This window comes from Erithacus rubecula, assembly GCF_903797595.1.
Source record: "Erithacus rubecula genome assembly, chromosome: 17".
NCBI lineage: Eukaryota > Metazoa > Chordata > Aves > Passeriformes > Muscicapidae > Erithacus > Erithacus rubecula.
In genome coordinates this window covers 7,708,732-7,723,604 of record NC_136669.1, presented here as the reverse complement: position 1 = coordinate 7,723,604, position 14,873 = coordinate 7,708,732, and the positions used below count along the sequence as shown (strand labels likewise).

The 14,873-nt window shown below is 50.3% G+C and overlaps 1 protein-coding gene across 2 annotated transcripts; it reads left to right on the top strand.

Moving 5' to 3' along the window:
- The first annotated feature begins 950 nt into the window (after nt 1-950).
- On the top strand, nt 951-14,813 carry ZNF598 (zinc finger protein 598, E3 ubiquitin ligase). 2 transcript variants are annotated; one of them, XM_079320604.1, is made up of 12 exons: nt 951-1,220; nt 2,361-2,473; nt 3,645-3,774; nt 5,218-5,429; nt 6,898-7,115; nt 7,854-7,971; nt 8,984-9,162; nt 9,528-9,600; nt 9,986-10,746; nt 11,723-11,858; nt 12,594-12,738; nt 12,849-14,813. In XM_079320604.1, the coding sequence occupies exons 1-12, from the start codon at nt 972-974 to the stop codon at nt 13,194-13,196; spliced, it is 2,682 nt and encodes an 893-aa protein (XP_079176730.1). In that variant the 5' UTR covers nt 951-971; the 3' UTR covers nt 13,197-14,813. The 2 variants fall into 2 exon arrangements, with proteins under 2 accessions (XP_079176730.1, XP_079176731.1); XM_079320605.1 differs by having other exon boundaries at nt 987-1,220; nt 9,531-9,600.
- Nucleotides 14,814-14,873: the final 60 nt, after the last annotated feature.

The window sequence follows — 14,873 nt, the reverse complement described above, 5'->3', positions numbered from 1 at the left end:
GTCGCCAAAGAAGATTTTATCCCTATTTTTCCCCCTTTTTCCCATTTCCAGAGGAACATGGCTGCTGTTAAAGCATTTTCCCATGCTCCTGGAGCACCCTCTCCTGTCCAAGCAGCCGCAATTCCCAAATTCCCATCCCTGCACCCCCAGAACGGAGGATTTCAATCGTGAGCAGCTGTGAGGGCAGGATCAGGACACATTTCCCCCAGCAGGATAAATTTCCTGGACACATTTTCCACCCAGGTGTGACCCCAGCTCACCTGGGCTGGCTCCGGACAGGTGGAACTATAGCAAATAAAAATTTATTTCTATTACACCGAACTCGTTTGTGCTCCTGCTCTAATGGATACAAAATCCCGGTGTCTGCAGTGCTTCAAGTACGTTTTTAACACTTTTATTTCCCCAATCGCCCCCAGTTCACCTGGGAAAACGCACAGCTGGGGTATAAAATTAAAAATTAAACCAAGAGGCGGAGCTGTCCAACTGATGAATCATGGAAATGCTGCTTGCAGCCCACGGGAAGTGTTTGTCCTGGGAAAATCCCACAGAAATCAGCAGCGGGGTCGGGAATGAGCAGAGGTCCCGTCATGTCCCCACATCCAGAGGCAGCAGGAACGGCCCTGGGGTCCCTCATGTCCCCACAGCCCGAGCTGCAGAGCCCGAGGTCCCCATGTCCCCACAGCAAGGAAGGACCTGCGGACCCCAAATGTATTCGCGACCCCCGAGCAGCCCGGGGTCCTCCTGCGCCTCACAGTCACCACCGAGAGGCAGCCAGAGCGGCCCAGCCGGGGGCGCTCCGCCCCGCGCATCTCTATGATCGCCGCGCTGCGTCTCTATGGCCGGCCCCGGGAGGACCGCGCCGTGACATCCGTGGGGTGGCGCTGTCGCTGTTGGGGGAATCAATTCCGGCAGCGCGGGGCGCTCTGGGCGGAGCTCTATGGCCTGTGAGCGCTGTGTGAGCGCGCCTCTCTATGGTGGGGCGGCGCTCTAGCCCGCGCTCAGTGGTGCGGGCGGGGCGGCGCGGGGCCGAGGCCGCCATGGCCGCCATGGCCGGCGCGGGGCCGGGCCCGGCGGAGGGGCCGTGTGTGCTGTGCTGCGGGGAGCTGGACGTGGTGGCCCTGGGCCGCTGCGAGCACCCGATCTGCTACCGCTGCTCCGTGCGGATGCGGGCGCTCTGCGGCGTCCGGTACTGCGCTGTGTGCCGGGAGGAGCTGCGGCAGGTGAGGCCGGGCCCGGGGCTGGGGGGACCTCGGGCCGGGCGGGGCAGCTCTGGGGCTCGGGGCAGCTCTGGGGCTCCTCTGGGGCTCGGGGCAGCTCTGGGGCTCGGGACAGCTCTGGGGCTCGGGGCGGACGGGGAAGGGGCTCGGTGGAAGCGGCGGGGACGGACGGCCCGGGTTATCCGCCCTCGGTGGTGCCGCCGCCGCCTGGGCGAGTGGAAAACAAAATGTGAAGAAAATGGAGTTTAGAGTGAGTGTTGATGGTGTGGAGTCAGCAGGGCTCGCTCTGGCAGCAAAGAGCAGAGTCTTTGCTCGCTGCTCCAGGAGGTATCTGCTCTTAGGAGGGATCTTAAAATCCTGGAATGGTTTGGATTGGAAGCACCCCAAAGCCCATCCAGTGCCATGGGCAGGGACATCTTCCACTGTTCCAGGCTGCTCCAAGCCCTGCCAGGCTGTGGACACTTCCACAGCTTCTCTGGGAATCTATTTGTGGATTTATAACGCAGCTTTTGCTGTAAGAACTGAACTTCTTTAGTGTGTTTATGTCCCAGCCTTTCTGGGCTGGGGGTGATAACTCCAGCTGTTACCTAGATGTTGCTGCTGCCCCAGTAATTCCCAGGCTGGGAATGTGTTCTGGAGCAGTTGGGAGCAAGGAAGTGCCCCGAGAGGAGTGTGTGGTACAGCTAATTCAGCAAATGTTGTGTGTTTAGCTCCTCGCTTTCCTGGGAGTTAAGGAAAGAAGAACCAGTGGTTTCCCTGTCACCCTTAGACATCGAGTCACTTGTCACTTGGAGACTCCAGGCTCCCGTGTGATCCTCCAGGAGACGGGGAGGAGCGAGGGCAGGGCTCCTGCCAGGCATTGGCTGTGGAAGGGGTTGTGTTGGTTGAGGATATTTACTCTGGGAACAGCTGTGGGAGCAAAACAGAGCAGAAACATTTCCTAACCCCGTTCAAACTCCAGAGGCCAGGCTGGGCCAATCCAGGTTTCCCTGGAGGGTTGATAAGATGTGCTGTGACAGCAGGGGACAGTGCCCGGGGGAGGTGACAGCTGAGGCTGGCACCAGGCTGTGGGCGTGGGGAGCTGCCGGGGTTTGTGCCCGCCTGGAATCCCGCAGCTGATCCCGCTGCTGCTCCACCCCACAGGTGGTGTTCGGGCGGAAACTCCCGTCCTTCTCCTCCATCGCCCTGCAGCAGCTGCAGCATGAGAAGAAATATGACATTTACTTCATGGATGCTGAGGTTTATGCGCTGTACAGGTGAGCGCTGGCTCCTCCCTGGAATGTCCCCGAGCACGTGGCAGGAAGTGCTGCTGTGGGAGGGAGGGGTGCTGTGGTTTCCTGGCCTTTCAGGAGCTGGGGACATGAGTCACCTGCCTGCCGTGCAGGTGTTTTTGGCAAGGTGACAGTCCTGGAGCAGGGCACTGAACACTCAGCAGATCCTTGGGGCTGCGGTGTTGGATTCACCAACACAACTCACAAGCTTTGCTCTCTCAATAAAAGTCGTCTTTGGCATATTTAACAGCAGCAAACTTGCTGAAAACTTTCCCATTCCTTGCATGGCTGCTGTGGAAATTGATACAGTCTTAATTACTGTTATAATTGTAATTGCTGCTGTGCTGAATAAGGACTAACCAAATCCAGGTGTGCCAAGTATTGCAGAAGAGTTCCATTGTCTTCAAACAAAGATCTTAATTCTGAATGGGAGAGAACAAAGGTGAAGTAAAAAAACAGTGCAGAATAAAAACGTGGCATTGGCATTGTGTTCTACAAATATTTTTCATAACAATCTTAAATGGGAGGGCTTGAGATAATACATAAAGGAAAGGAAAAGAGGTAGCAGTCAAACCTTTTGCATGGAGAATTGAGCATTACATTCACCCCGATTTGGGCTGAGAATGTGACTTTGCTACATTTACAGTTTTGCATGGCTTGATATTTATGGGAGTGAGGGAGTGGGAGTCTCCCAGTGAGACCAGTGCTCAACTCTTCTTGGGAACCATTGTGTGCTGGGGTTTTGGGGTGGGGCTTTTCCTTCCTTTCCTAATACAATTCTTTCTCTCTCCCCACTGTATCCCTCACTTTCTGACAGTGGGAAGTGTAATGGAGCTGGATGTGAATGTTGCAGGAATCAGCTCCAGCAGGGGAGGGGTTTGTTTCAGTTTACCTGGTTTTGCAGTGTGGTTCCTCCTCTGTGGCTGCTCAGCTGTTCTCCAGCAGTTGGAACCTTGGTGTAATTTGGTTCCATCCCATTCCTGCCATCCAGCAGAACTCCTGGAATAAGCAGGTCACAACCCTCACTGCACATTGCAGGGGCAGCCATAAAGCTGGAGCCTTCTGCCAGGCATGGAACATTTGTGTTTTACTGAAGGTGTTGTCAGGGTGCAGAAGGGGAGTTGGATCATTTTTGGGAATCTCTCTCATCCCTCAGGAAGCTGCTGCAGCACGAATGCTTCTTGTGCCCGGATGCAAAGCCCTTCAACACCTTTGCAGATCTGGAGCAGCACATGAGGAAGCAGCACGAGCTCTTCTGCTGCAAACTCTGTGTTAAACACTTAAAGGTGAGCAGGGCCTGTGCTTGGATGTGTGGGAAGGAGGGGGTTTCCCTCCATGACCTCCAGGAGTTCCTGGGAAGATGGGAAAGCAGAACAGCGAGGATTTCTTTAAGTTCTCTCTTCCTGCAGTGAGGCAGTTGCTTTATTTTAAGCCTTTCTGCTTCCATAAACTGATTAATGAAGAGGGTCTGGAGGTTCTCCAGATTTTAAATTAAACCCCACAGTGGTGGTGCCACACTTGGTTTGTGCCAGGTGAACTGGAGTTTGCTGCCAAAAGGATGGGATCCAGGTTTACCTAAATGAACCCTAATAAGTTTGGAAACTGAGCTGAGTCTTTCCTGTGGTCTTGGAATCCCTGGAGCTGATTGAAAGGAAGTGGGGAAGGAGAGCAAGACCTCCCTTGGTTTCTGGTGTCCTTGGAGGTGCTTCATGTTCAATATATGTAGCCAGCACTGAGGGAACTTGTTTGCCATTTTTTCTCACAAACAATATTAAAACTGTTGCTTTTTAATTTCAGAATATTGTAGAGATTTTTTTTTTTTTTTTAATATTTCAAAGAAAAAAGTCCTATGTTACTTGTACCCACTGCAAAGAAACTCTTAAACTTGTGGAAGCTGCAGTCCATCAGCCTTGGCAAAGCCAAACAAACCTTTTCCCAGAGCAATTTCCCAGTCCTTGTCTAGGCCAGAAATAAAGGATATTCTGTTTTCAAGGCTGGGTTGATCTTTTTGGCGTTTCCAGAACCCTTCCTACCAAAACAGCTCACGTGGTGGTGGGGACAGAACGTTGACTTGTGATGCACAATTTGTTCACTGAAGTGGATCCTCTGTGTGCAGCTATTTTGGGGTGGTTATTGTGAGAGGAAAGTAAAACAGCTCACTTGGGCTTTTTAAATTCAAGAATGCAAAATACTGTTTGTTGATAAATCCATAGTTAGGATTTTTCCACCCCAGAGATTATAATTTAAACTTGTTACCACATAAAAATATTCCAAAGCAGAAAAAAATGAATTAAATCCATTTCTAGTGTTCAGAGAAATGCAGATTAGATTTAATTTGAACCCATCACTTGAATTTTAGTTCCTGTCCACCAAAAATTTTAAGTGTTGGTGGCAAAACTGCATCTTTTTGAAACAAATCTTCCACCCCTACAGGTGGAGAAATTGGGCACAACCTGGCTTGTTTCTGTGTCTATAGGAAACAATACAAATCTATGAATAGACAAGTATTAACACCATCCCTGCTCTCTAGATTTTCATCTGTGAGAGGAAATGGTTTTCCAGGAAGGAATCCATCACTTGAATTTTATTTCCTGTCCACCAAAAATTTTAGATATTGGTGGGAATGGAGAAGTCGAGCACGACCTGGCTTATTCCGTTAAGTTCTGCATCCACAGGAAACAATACAAATCTATAAATAGAAAAGTATTAACACCATCCCTGCTCTCCAGATCTTCACCTATGAGAGGAAATGGTATTCCAGGAAGGACCTGGCCCGGCACAGGATCCATGGGGACCCTGATGACACCTCCCACCGGGGCCACCCCCTCTGCAAGTTCTGCGACGAGCGCTACCTGGACAACGACGAGCTGCTGAAACACCTGCGCAGGGATCACTACTTCTGCCACTTCTGTGACTCTGAGGGGGCTCAGGAGTACTACAGGCAAGCACATCATGGGCATGGGGCCTTTCTCCAGATTCAATTTGGAACTAAAATTCCTTGGGTCTACTTTGAATTGGGTTTTTTCCAGCTTAAATTTTGAAGTAAAATTCCTTGGATCTGCTTTGAATTTAGGGGATTAGTAGTGTTGGAAAGCAGAGTGGAGGAATGGCATAAGGTTGGTTGCAATTCCATAATAAATAGCCAAAGTATTCACTTTGAGTCTAATTCATGCTTTAAAATTTTCTTTATTGAAAGTTAGTTTTGCAGCCTGACAGTAACTGTCTAGTGTGTTACCTCTAATGGGGGACAGGAGGAGAGGCAGCGTTTCTAAGTTGCACCAGGGGAGACTTAGATTGGATAATGGAAAAAATTCCTTCATGGAAAGGGTTGTGAGGCATTGGAAGAGGTTAGCCAGGGAAATGGTGGAGTCACCATCCCTGGAGGTGTTTAAAACCATGTGGATGTGGCATCTGGGGGCATGACTTAGTGGTGAACATGGTGTTGGTGCTGGCTGATGGTCTTAAAGGTCTTTTCCAGCCTGAATTCTGTGATTCCTTGATGCTGCTGCTCCAAGGTTTGTGTGCAAAGGGATTAGAGGTAACTTTTTTGTTGTATGCACAGATGGATGTGCTGAGCATCTGTGGTTTGGTTTAACATCTGGATCATGTGTACAGAAATGGTGTCAGCTGTAAAACTTCCCTGGGGATAAGGACAAACCAACCACCAGGTCTTGTCCTCACTGAAGCCTGTAAGAGGAGCCTTGTGCCATCAGAGGAGCACGTTGGGAGGGGTCAGCTCTGTTCAGCCAGGGGCTTTGGTTTGACATCTGGGTGGTGCTTCCAGGTCTGTGTTGGCCCTATAGAAGCAGAGTCAGCTGGAAAACATCCCTGGGATAAGGACAAATGAACCACCAGGGCTTGTCCTCAACTCCCCTTGATGCCTTGAGAGGCTTCCTAGAGCAGAGGCTAGACAGAGTTAAAGGAATAAAGTGGGAATTAATTAAAATGTCTTCAAAGGATTCACCTTGGGCAGTACAAGAGCCTGGTCAGAGCTACACCCAAGATGGATATTGGTTTAGGAGTTTTCACACTTTTATGAGTTTTGATCCATTTCCATCTTGGGGTTAATTGTCCAATTCCAGCTCCAGGTCCCATTCTCCCAGACTGCTCTCCTCAATTCACTGCAGCGGTGTCCTTGACTCTGGGGGTGTACAAGGATTGTTTTGTGTGACTGAGCTGTGAGGAGAACTTTATATGGAGCTCAGAGTTGTACACTAATGCAGTGCAGAATCTGAAAAATACGACAGCTAAAGCTGAGGGCTGGGAGTGGCTGTGTCACAGAGTGGGCAGGATCAGCTCTGTGCTTTCCCTTCCCAGTGACTACGAGTGTGGAAAGGCTCATTTCTGTGCTTTCCCTTCCCAATGACTACGAGTGTGGAAAGGCTCATTTCTGTGCTTTCCCTTCCCAGTGACTACGAGTACCTGCGGGAGCACTTCAGGGAGAAGCACTTCCTGTGCGAGGAGGGCCGCTGCAGCTCGGAGCAGTTCACGCACGCCTTCCGCACCGAGATCGACTACAAGGCCCACAAGAGCGCCTGCCACAGCAAGAGCCGCGCCGAGGCGCGCCAGAACCGCCACATCGACCTGCAGTTCACCTACGCCCCCCGGCACCCGCGCCGCGGCGACGGTCAGCTGGCCAGGGCAGGGGATGGGGGCAGGCTGGGCAGATCCATCCCTGCAGCAGCCTGCTCTGCTGGAAATGGCCCTGCCCAGCAGCCTGATGGGCTTTGAGGTCCTTCCCGCCCAGTGGTTTAGAGTCGCTGAGAGTTTTTGAGAATAGTTAGTGGGTATTTCATAGCTGTGAAGAAGTTCTTCCCAAAGAAGGTAGACAAGCTCTGGAACAGCAGCAAGAGCTTGGTAGAGGATGAGACCTCTCTAGCTTGAGAGATTGCAGAGTTTGAAAAGACCTCTCCATCCTAAGAGGTTGCAGAGTTTGGAAGGTCCGTCCAGTCTGAGAGGTTGCAGAGGTTGAAAAGACCTCCAGCCTGAGAGGTTGCAGAGGTTGAAAAGACCTCCAGCCTGAGAGGTTGCAGAGGTTGAAAACCCCTCCAGTCTGAGAGGTTACAGAGGTTGAAGACATCATGCCCAGACAAAGCCTTCTAATGTAGTTTCAGAGCTGGCCTTGCTTTGAGTAAAGGGCTGCAGCAGGTGATACTCAGACATCCCCTCCTGCCTGAATTGTTGTAGGATTTTTTCCCTTTGTGCGAGTTTAATGAGGACAGGTAATCTTAAGAGAACTGCTGACTTGGTCATCAGAAAGAAATGAAGATAATTTATTTGTACCAGTATATTTTTGCATTTTTCAGGAACAGTGTGATGCCCACATGAGAGAAATAACTGTGATCATCCTTGTCCCCTGTTTCAGGTGTTGTAGGTGCAGAGGACTACGAGGAGGTCGACAGGTTCAACAGGCAAGGGAGGGCAGGCAGGTTGAGCAGCCGAGGGAACCAGCAGAACAGGAGAGGCAGCTGGAGGTACAAGAGGTGAGTAGTACAACCTTGTGTGGAGTTTTATCCTCATTTTGTGGTGGCTTTTACTTGCCAAGTCACAATATTTTGGTGAATTAGGAGGAAGGAAGTGGTACAAAATTTGGAGGTCACCATGGTGAATCCTTAGCTGAGGGCTTCCAGTCCAAGCCTGTGTCCTGGCTACCTGCTTGGTCATCATGGAATTGCTTTCTGTGAGGTTTCAGCTCAGGAAGCAAACAGTGTGACCCTCAACTTGTGAGTTAAATAAACTCAGAACCCTAAATTAATTCCAGCAGCTGATTTTATGCAAACTTCTCTAAATAGGATTTTCTGAAGTAGGTGACAAGTCTCTGCAGGTTTAATGGAATTTTTGGTCTGGGTAGTCATGAAATTCCTGTTCTAAGGACCATGCTTTTCATTGAACTAACAGATCTCTGTGTGGCCAGACTGAGTGCTTTGGAAAAGGAAAAGGGTTAAGTATTGAAATGAAACTTTCCATTTTTATGTATCTTCATCCACACCAGACCCCAGTGCTTTTTACATCCTGCACATCTTCTTTTCTACTTTTTGTTGCTGGATGGGCAACTGCTTCATTACTGGTGATTCCACTGGGGAACAAAGACCATCCCAAAACACTCCTGTGTTGGTGTGCATGTGGATTGTGCATGTGTTGAGAGTTTATGCCCAGCCACATCTCAGAGAGTTCCTGTGGCCTCCAAGGATGATTCCATACATTTGAAAGTGAGTGGGAGAGACAGGTGCCCCCTGCATCTGTAGTGTTGTCTCTCCCAGTTCACCCCAGTTTCTTTTGGCCTAGATTGTTATTCCCACACATGGAACTTGGAAATCCAGGGTGGAAATGTTGCCTGGCTGTGGTGGAGTGGTGAGGTTGATTTGGGTTTCTCAGCAGGTGGCAGCACAAGATCAGGGATGTCACTGGAGCTGGCACTGCAGAGGTGACACTGCAACAAGGCAGCTGCTCTGTGATCCTTGCTGTTTGACCAAGGGAATCTGCTCTGTCCTGCAGGGAAGAAGAAGACAGGGATGTTGCAGCAGCAGTCAGGGCATCTGTGGCAGCCAAACGTCAAGAAGAGAAGAAGAGGGTGGAGGATAAAGAGGAAGGCAGCAGGGGGAGAAAGGAGGATTTGAGGGATCCCGATGTGCTCGGCTCCAAACGTGTGCCAAAGTGTTCAAATGATGTCACAGGTGAGTGTTGGGCAGGTCCTGCAGCTGCAGGGCATCTCTGGAAGGTTCCCTCAGAAGATTCTGCCTTCCCCATATTTTACTCATTAAAGGTTCCCTCAGAAGATTCTGCCTTCCCCATGTTTTACTCATTAGAGTATCATGAATTTCCTGAATGCCATGACATAATGGGCAGCAAAGTTAATTGGAGGAAATAGTGATGCTTGGATTGAAATTGTTCTTCTGGAATGTCAGCTAATGACATCATCAGGTGCTGAAAATAGGCCTTGGTAGTGCTGCTGTCATGGCCATTGATAGCCCCTGCTCTGGAATGAATGGGTTTGGGTTGAAAACCATGTCTTTTTTTCTTTCTGTCCCTGTTCCAAAAGAAGCAGCTGCTAATGGAGTGCTCAGCCAGGATGACTTTCCAGCAATCGGCTCTGCAGCAGGACCTCTGCAAGGGTGAGTCTGTGCAGGGCTGCAGCAGGGACAAAGCACATTTAGAAGCTGATTGATGCGTTCTGCATTTCTGGGGAAAATAATTTTCCAGATCATTTGATCCCTCCAAGGTTTTCCCTGCCCTGTCCCCTCCTGCCTGGAGCTGTTTCTGTGCTGCTCACCAGCATGAGCAGCATTGGGTGTTGCTGCAGCTCCTGGCTTGATCTTAGAATCATGGAATAAAATCGTGGAATATCCTCAGCTGGAAGGGACCCACGAGGATCATCCAGTCCAACTCCTGTTGTGTAACCCTGAGTGACAGTCTGAGGAGGAGTGGAGAGTTGTGGGTTTGTGCTGTCCCTTGGGGTTCTGCTGCCTGAGTAACTCCAACCCTCTCCCTTCCCCACAGCCCTGCCCAGCCAACACTGGTTAAGCTTAAAGAAGAAGATTTCCCAAGCTTGTCCTCCTCTGCAGCTCCCACCATCTCATCAGGGATGTCTCTGACATACACAGCGACTGCCAGGAGGGCAGCCTTCCAGGAGGAGGATTTCCCAGCCCTGGTGTCCAAAGTGAAGCCCACCAATAAGACAGTAACCCACATCACATCTGCATGGAATAATAGTTCCAATAAAAACGTGGTCAAAGCCATGAGCAACCCCTGTGTCAACCAGCCAGCCAAAAAACCATCCTTGAACACCTCCAAAGGAAGCAAGAAGAGCAATAAACTCTGTGAGTCGGATGACGAGGACGGTGCCGGTGGCCTGACCACCCAGGAGATCCGCAGCGCCCCAACCATGTTCGACGTCTCGTCCTTGCTGGCAGCTTCTACCTCACAAACTTTCACAAAAGTGGGCAAGAAGAAGAAGATGGGGGTTGAGAAGCAGAGCCCATCGTCCCCACGCCCGTCCCAGGAGACACCATTGCCCAGGCCAGCGACAGAGAAGCCCCCAGAGGCAGAGCAGCCCTGCAAGGTGTTCCCGGCTGCTCACGGCCCCGACAGAGCCACGGCCGTGGTCAATGGGCACTCAGAGAAACCAACAGCTGGCTGTGCTGCACCCAAAGAGCCCCCTGGCCTTAAAAAGCCCCCAGTGACTAACAAATGCCCCTTACCTCAGGAAGACTTCCCAGCTCTTGGGAGCTCAGGATCAGCCAGGATGCCCCCGCCACCAGGTAAGCAGGGAATGGGTAACAGAGTCATGGAGTGGTTTGGGTAGGAGGGATCTTAAAGATCATCTCATTGCACTCCCTTCTGTGGCAGGGGCACTTTCCACTAGATCCGGTTGCTCCAGCCTGGCCTTGAACACTTCTAGGAATGGGGAAGCACTGCTGGGCATGGCCAGCTTTGCTTGGGGAGAGCCCAGAAAATGCAAGTCCTGGCTCTCGTATGAGGTTCTGCCACCAGTTCTGCCAGGTTGGGCTCAGGAGGCAGAGGCAGCCTGGGTGTCACAGGGGGGCTGGAATGTCCTCTGGGAATCAGCTCTGCCTCACAGCTGGAGGTGTTTGCTCACTGGGGGTGGCTCATGGATGAAGAGCTGGTTTTTCCCTGTCTCCAGGGCTGACCTGTCCATGTGTTGTGCTCCAAGATCTGCCTTGCAAGTCGCTGCAGGCAGAGGGAATTTGGCTGGGTCCTGTCCCTGCTGGCACTTGTCACTTCACTTCCTTGGCCACTGGAGGCTGTGCTGGCAGAGGTTTCCTGCAGTGCTTTTAGCCATGACCTTGTGAAAGCAGAGAGACAGCAACAAACGTGACTTGGAGTGGTTTTCATGGCAGTGGGATCGCGTCGGGAGGCGCCGGCACTGCTGTTGTGCAGCTCCTGCTGGGAGAGGCCAGGCAGCCCCACTGCCTCCTCCTGTGCTTTGTGTTCACTTCAATAATGCAAAAGTGTTCTTCATTGTGACGTGGAGTGGGCTTTCAAAATTATTTTTCATTGAGAAAGTAAATGAATAATTAAAGCACTTTCTCTGTAGAGGAGCATCAGCTGCTCCCAAAGTGCTTCTTGAGGAGGTTTTTTTTTAGGTTTTCTCCAATATAGTGATGTCTGCACTGCAGGCTGTTCTTGGTGCTTCTGCAGCATGTCAGGCACTGGTGTGGGTTTTAGCCAGGGGTCTGTGGGTGCTCTAATTCCTGTCCCTTGTGCTTCCCTCAGGCTTTAACTCCGTGGTGCTGTTGAAGAACCCTCCTCCGCCTCCGGGCCTGTCGGTGCCTGTCAGCAAACCCCCCCCGGGCTTCGCTGTCATCCCATCCTCCACCATCTCTGAACCCGTCACTACAGCTCTGAAAGAGTGAGTCAGGGGCCTGCCAGGGGCTGTGGGACACCTCACACCTCCCTCCTGTCACAGGGCCTTCAAACAGCACACAGGGGTGGCTCTGAGCAGGGCCAGCCTGGGGAAGACTCCCCTTGGGAAATCCCAGGGTGCTGTGGTTGGATAAAACAGCTGTGTGTAGTTACAACACAGAGGAGCTGCAAACCTGTGCAGTGTTTTGGCTGCTCAGACCTTGGTCTGTTTTGGATTTATTTGGAAATTTGCAGCTCCAACATTCCTCTACTGCCCATCAATTCTGTGGGAGTCCCAGCAGCAAGGTGCTGAGGTTTGCTCTCCTTGGTGACCTTCATTGCTCTGATATTTCCTGTAGCTGCTTTCTGGTTCCTTTTGGGACAGAAAGGGGAGTTTCTGGGAACAGGGGAGGGAAAACTTAGTTTAATACAGAACCTGCATTATCAGTTGGTTTATTCTTGGTGAGGTCTTTGCTCAGGTCTTCTGAGTGCACCCAGCTCACAGAGCAGCTCATGGGGACCACGTTAAACTTGGATTTTAAACATTCTATTTGTGTAAAGCTGGAATGTGATACAGAAATCCCATATTTTATTATCCTGACAAGACAGCTGTGTGCTGCTTTTGTGCAGCTGTAAACCAGAACAGCCTTGTAATTTATGTCCATTTATGGGATTAATTATGACATCATCTTTGTGTGACACAAACCAGTGTCAGGGTCACTTCTGGTCTTTTCTAACACAGGCCAAAATCCTGTCATGGATCATACTTGATACCTGAGAACTTCCAGCAGAGGAACATCCAGCTCATCCAATCCATTAAAGAGTTTCTTCAGAGCGACGAGTCCAAGTTCAATAAATTTAAAACTCATTCTGGGCAGTTCAGACAGGTGAGTGGGTTCCCAAAGCCTCCCTTTCTGGGAGGCCTGAATTCCAGTAGGATTTTGAATAGATAAATAGTTATTTTCTTCTGATTATTGCCTTTCCCTGTCTCCTGCAGGGGCTGATCTCTGCAGCTCAGTATTACAAAAGCTGCCGGGAACTGCTGGGGGAAAACTTCAAGAAGATTTTCAAGGAGTTGTTAGTGTTGCTTCCAGACACAGCCAAGCAGCAGGAACTGCTCTCTGCTCACAACGACTTCAGGATCAGGGAGAAACAAAGCTCCAACAAACCCAAAAAGAACAAAAAGAATGTTTGGCAGACGGACTCCCCTGCTGAGCTCGACTGCTACATCTGCCCCACGTGCAGGCAGGTGCTGACCCAGCAGGACGTGGTCACCCACAAAGCTTTGCATATCGAGGATGAGGAGTTCCCCTCTCTGCAGGCAATCAGCAGGATCATCAGTTAGCTCTCCCCAGGGCTCTGCCTGGGGATGGGCACTTTGCAGGGAGGGTTGGCAGTAGCTGGGGGCTGGTGCCCTTGAGGCAGCGAGGAGCTGATTTGGGAAGTGCTCCTGGGCAAAGGGATCATGGGAATGTGCCAGAGCTCGTCCCCACCCACTGTCTGAGCTCCCAAATCTGGGCTGGGGTTAGGCTGAGCTGCAGGGGGCAGGCAGGGCTCCTTCCTCCTGGAACATGCAATAGCTGGGAATCCTTTTGGATCTGCAGAATGACAGGGGACACAATAGGGGAATAAGCTTCTGGTTTGGGGGTTTCTTTCTGGTTTTGGGGTGGGGGAAGTTTATGGATCACTGAAATGAATGAAAGTGGCTTCCCTATAACATTCTGATTTTTTTGTGCTATTTCAGTGAAGATCACACTAGTCAGGGGTAAAAGGTGCAAGAGAGTGCTGCTCACTGGGGTGTGTGACCAGGAGAGCTGCAAACACTGGGCTGCAGAGTTTTCCTTTCTGCAAACAGAGTCAATTCTGCTGCTTGAAGAATTGGGCTGATCTGTGCAAGATTTGGAGTTGCCTCTGACTTTTTCTGTAAAGTTCTTTGAAGAAACTGATTTTTGTAGCCCTGCATGTACAGTAACAGCATTAAGGCTTTACTCTCTGTAAAGCACACGGGAATTTTATTTAATGACTGCCATGTTTCTAATTTCTTGGATGTTTTACTGGTGGGAGCTCCCAACAGCATCCTGGGACATTAAATGCTGCTGATTACTGACCATGTTTTCTGCAGTGCCTTTAAGTGCATTTATCTGTTTACAGTGGTCTGACACCTGCACCTCCCTCACTTAACACCAGGCTGATGTAGCTTTGCTCGTGTTCCCTGGCACCCCCAAATTCCATTTTTGAGGAAGGGGAGGATGTCTTCCTCCTGAAGTGACTCCTCTGAGGTGATGGGAGTGCCAGGAGTCCCCCCATGGCTGTAGTTCAGTGTCTGATTCTCTCCCATCTCCAGGTTTAGTTATTTCTAATGTGTAGGAATAAAGCTGAAATTAATTTATGTAATTTGTAGTGATGAAACACAGCTTTTCAAGCAGCATCATTTCTATGAAATCCAGCTCAGAGTATTTCCCAAGCTATTCCTGCCTACAGCCACTCTTCCTTGCCTTACATGTGTTATTTTTGCTTGCTCTCAGGCTGCAAAGTGCTTTGGGTTTCTTTTCTTGAATATTTAAGACTGTTCTGACACCTGCCCATGTTGGATTTGGCCCAGAAGGGGCTGGGGAAGGTGATTTGCTGCATGGTTGTTCATCCACTGCATGAGTCCCTGGCAGTCCCTGTTCCTGCCTCACTCAGGATCCTGGAGCAGGGACCCCAGAGGGGGCTGGGTGCTGCCACCACTTCCAGTCACCAACTCTCCCCATCCCTTTGGTTTGTAAAGTTCAGGGAGTGAAATGTCTTCCCTGCAGGAGCATCTTCTGTCTTCCCTTGGGTTTCAGTTTTCTCCATCAGCAGCTCTGAGTTCCCTGGGAGGTGCTGCTGGGAGTTCCCTCGAGCTGCTGCATCTCTGGGGTCTGATGTTGCAGTTTCCTTGTTCCTTGTGCTCACCTGATTCAATAAAGTTATTACCAAATCTTTTTTTTTTTTTCTATTCATTTTTAGCTCTTTATTGAAAATAAGTTGCAGTTGGTTA

Bases quoted from the DNA above. Each gene is read 5' to 3' on its own strand.
- ZNF598 (XM_079320604.1), top strand. From the start codon at position 972: ATGGTGGGGCGGCGCTCTAGCCCGCGCTCAGTGGTGCGGGCGGGGCGG. The intron at 7,972-8,983 runs GTGAGTAGTACA...TCTGTCCTGCAG, and splicing joins GGCAGCTGGAGGTACAAGAG to GGAAGAAGAAGACAGGGATG. The intron at 12,739-12,848 runs GTGAGTGGGTTC...TGTCTCCTGCAG, and splicing joins ATTCTGGGCAGTTCAGACAG to GGGCTGATCTCTGCAGCTCA.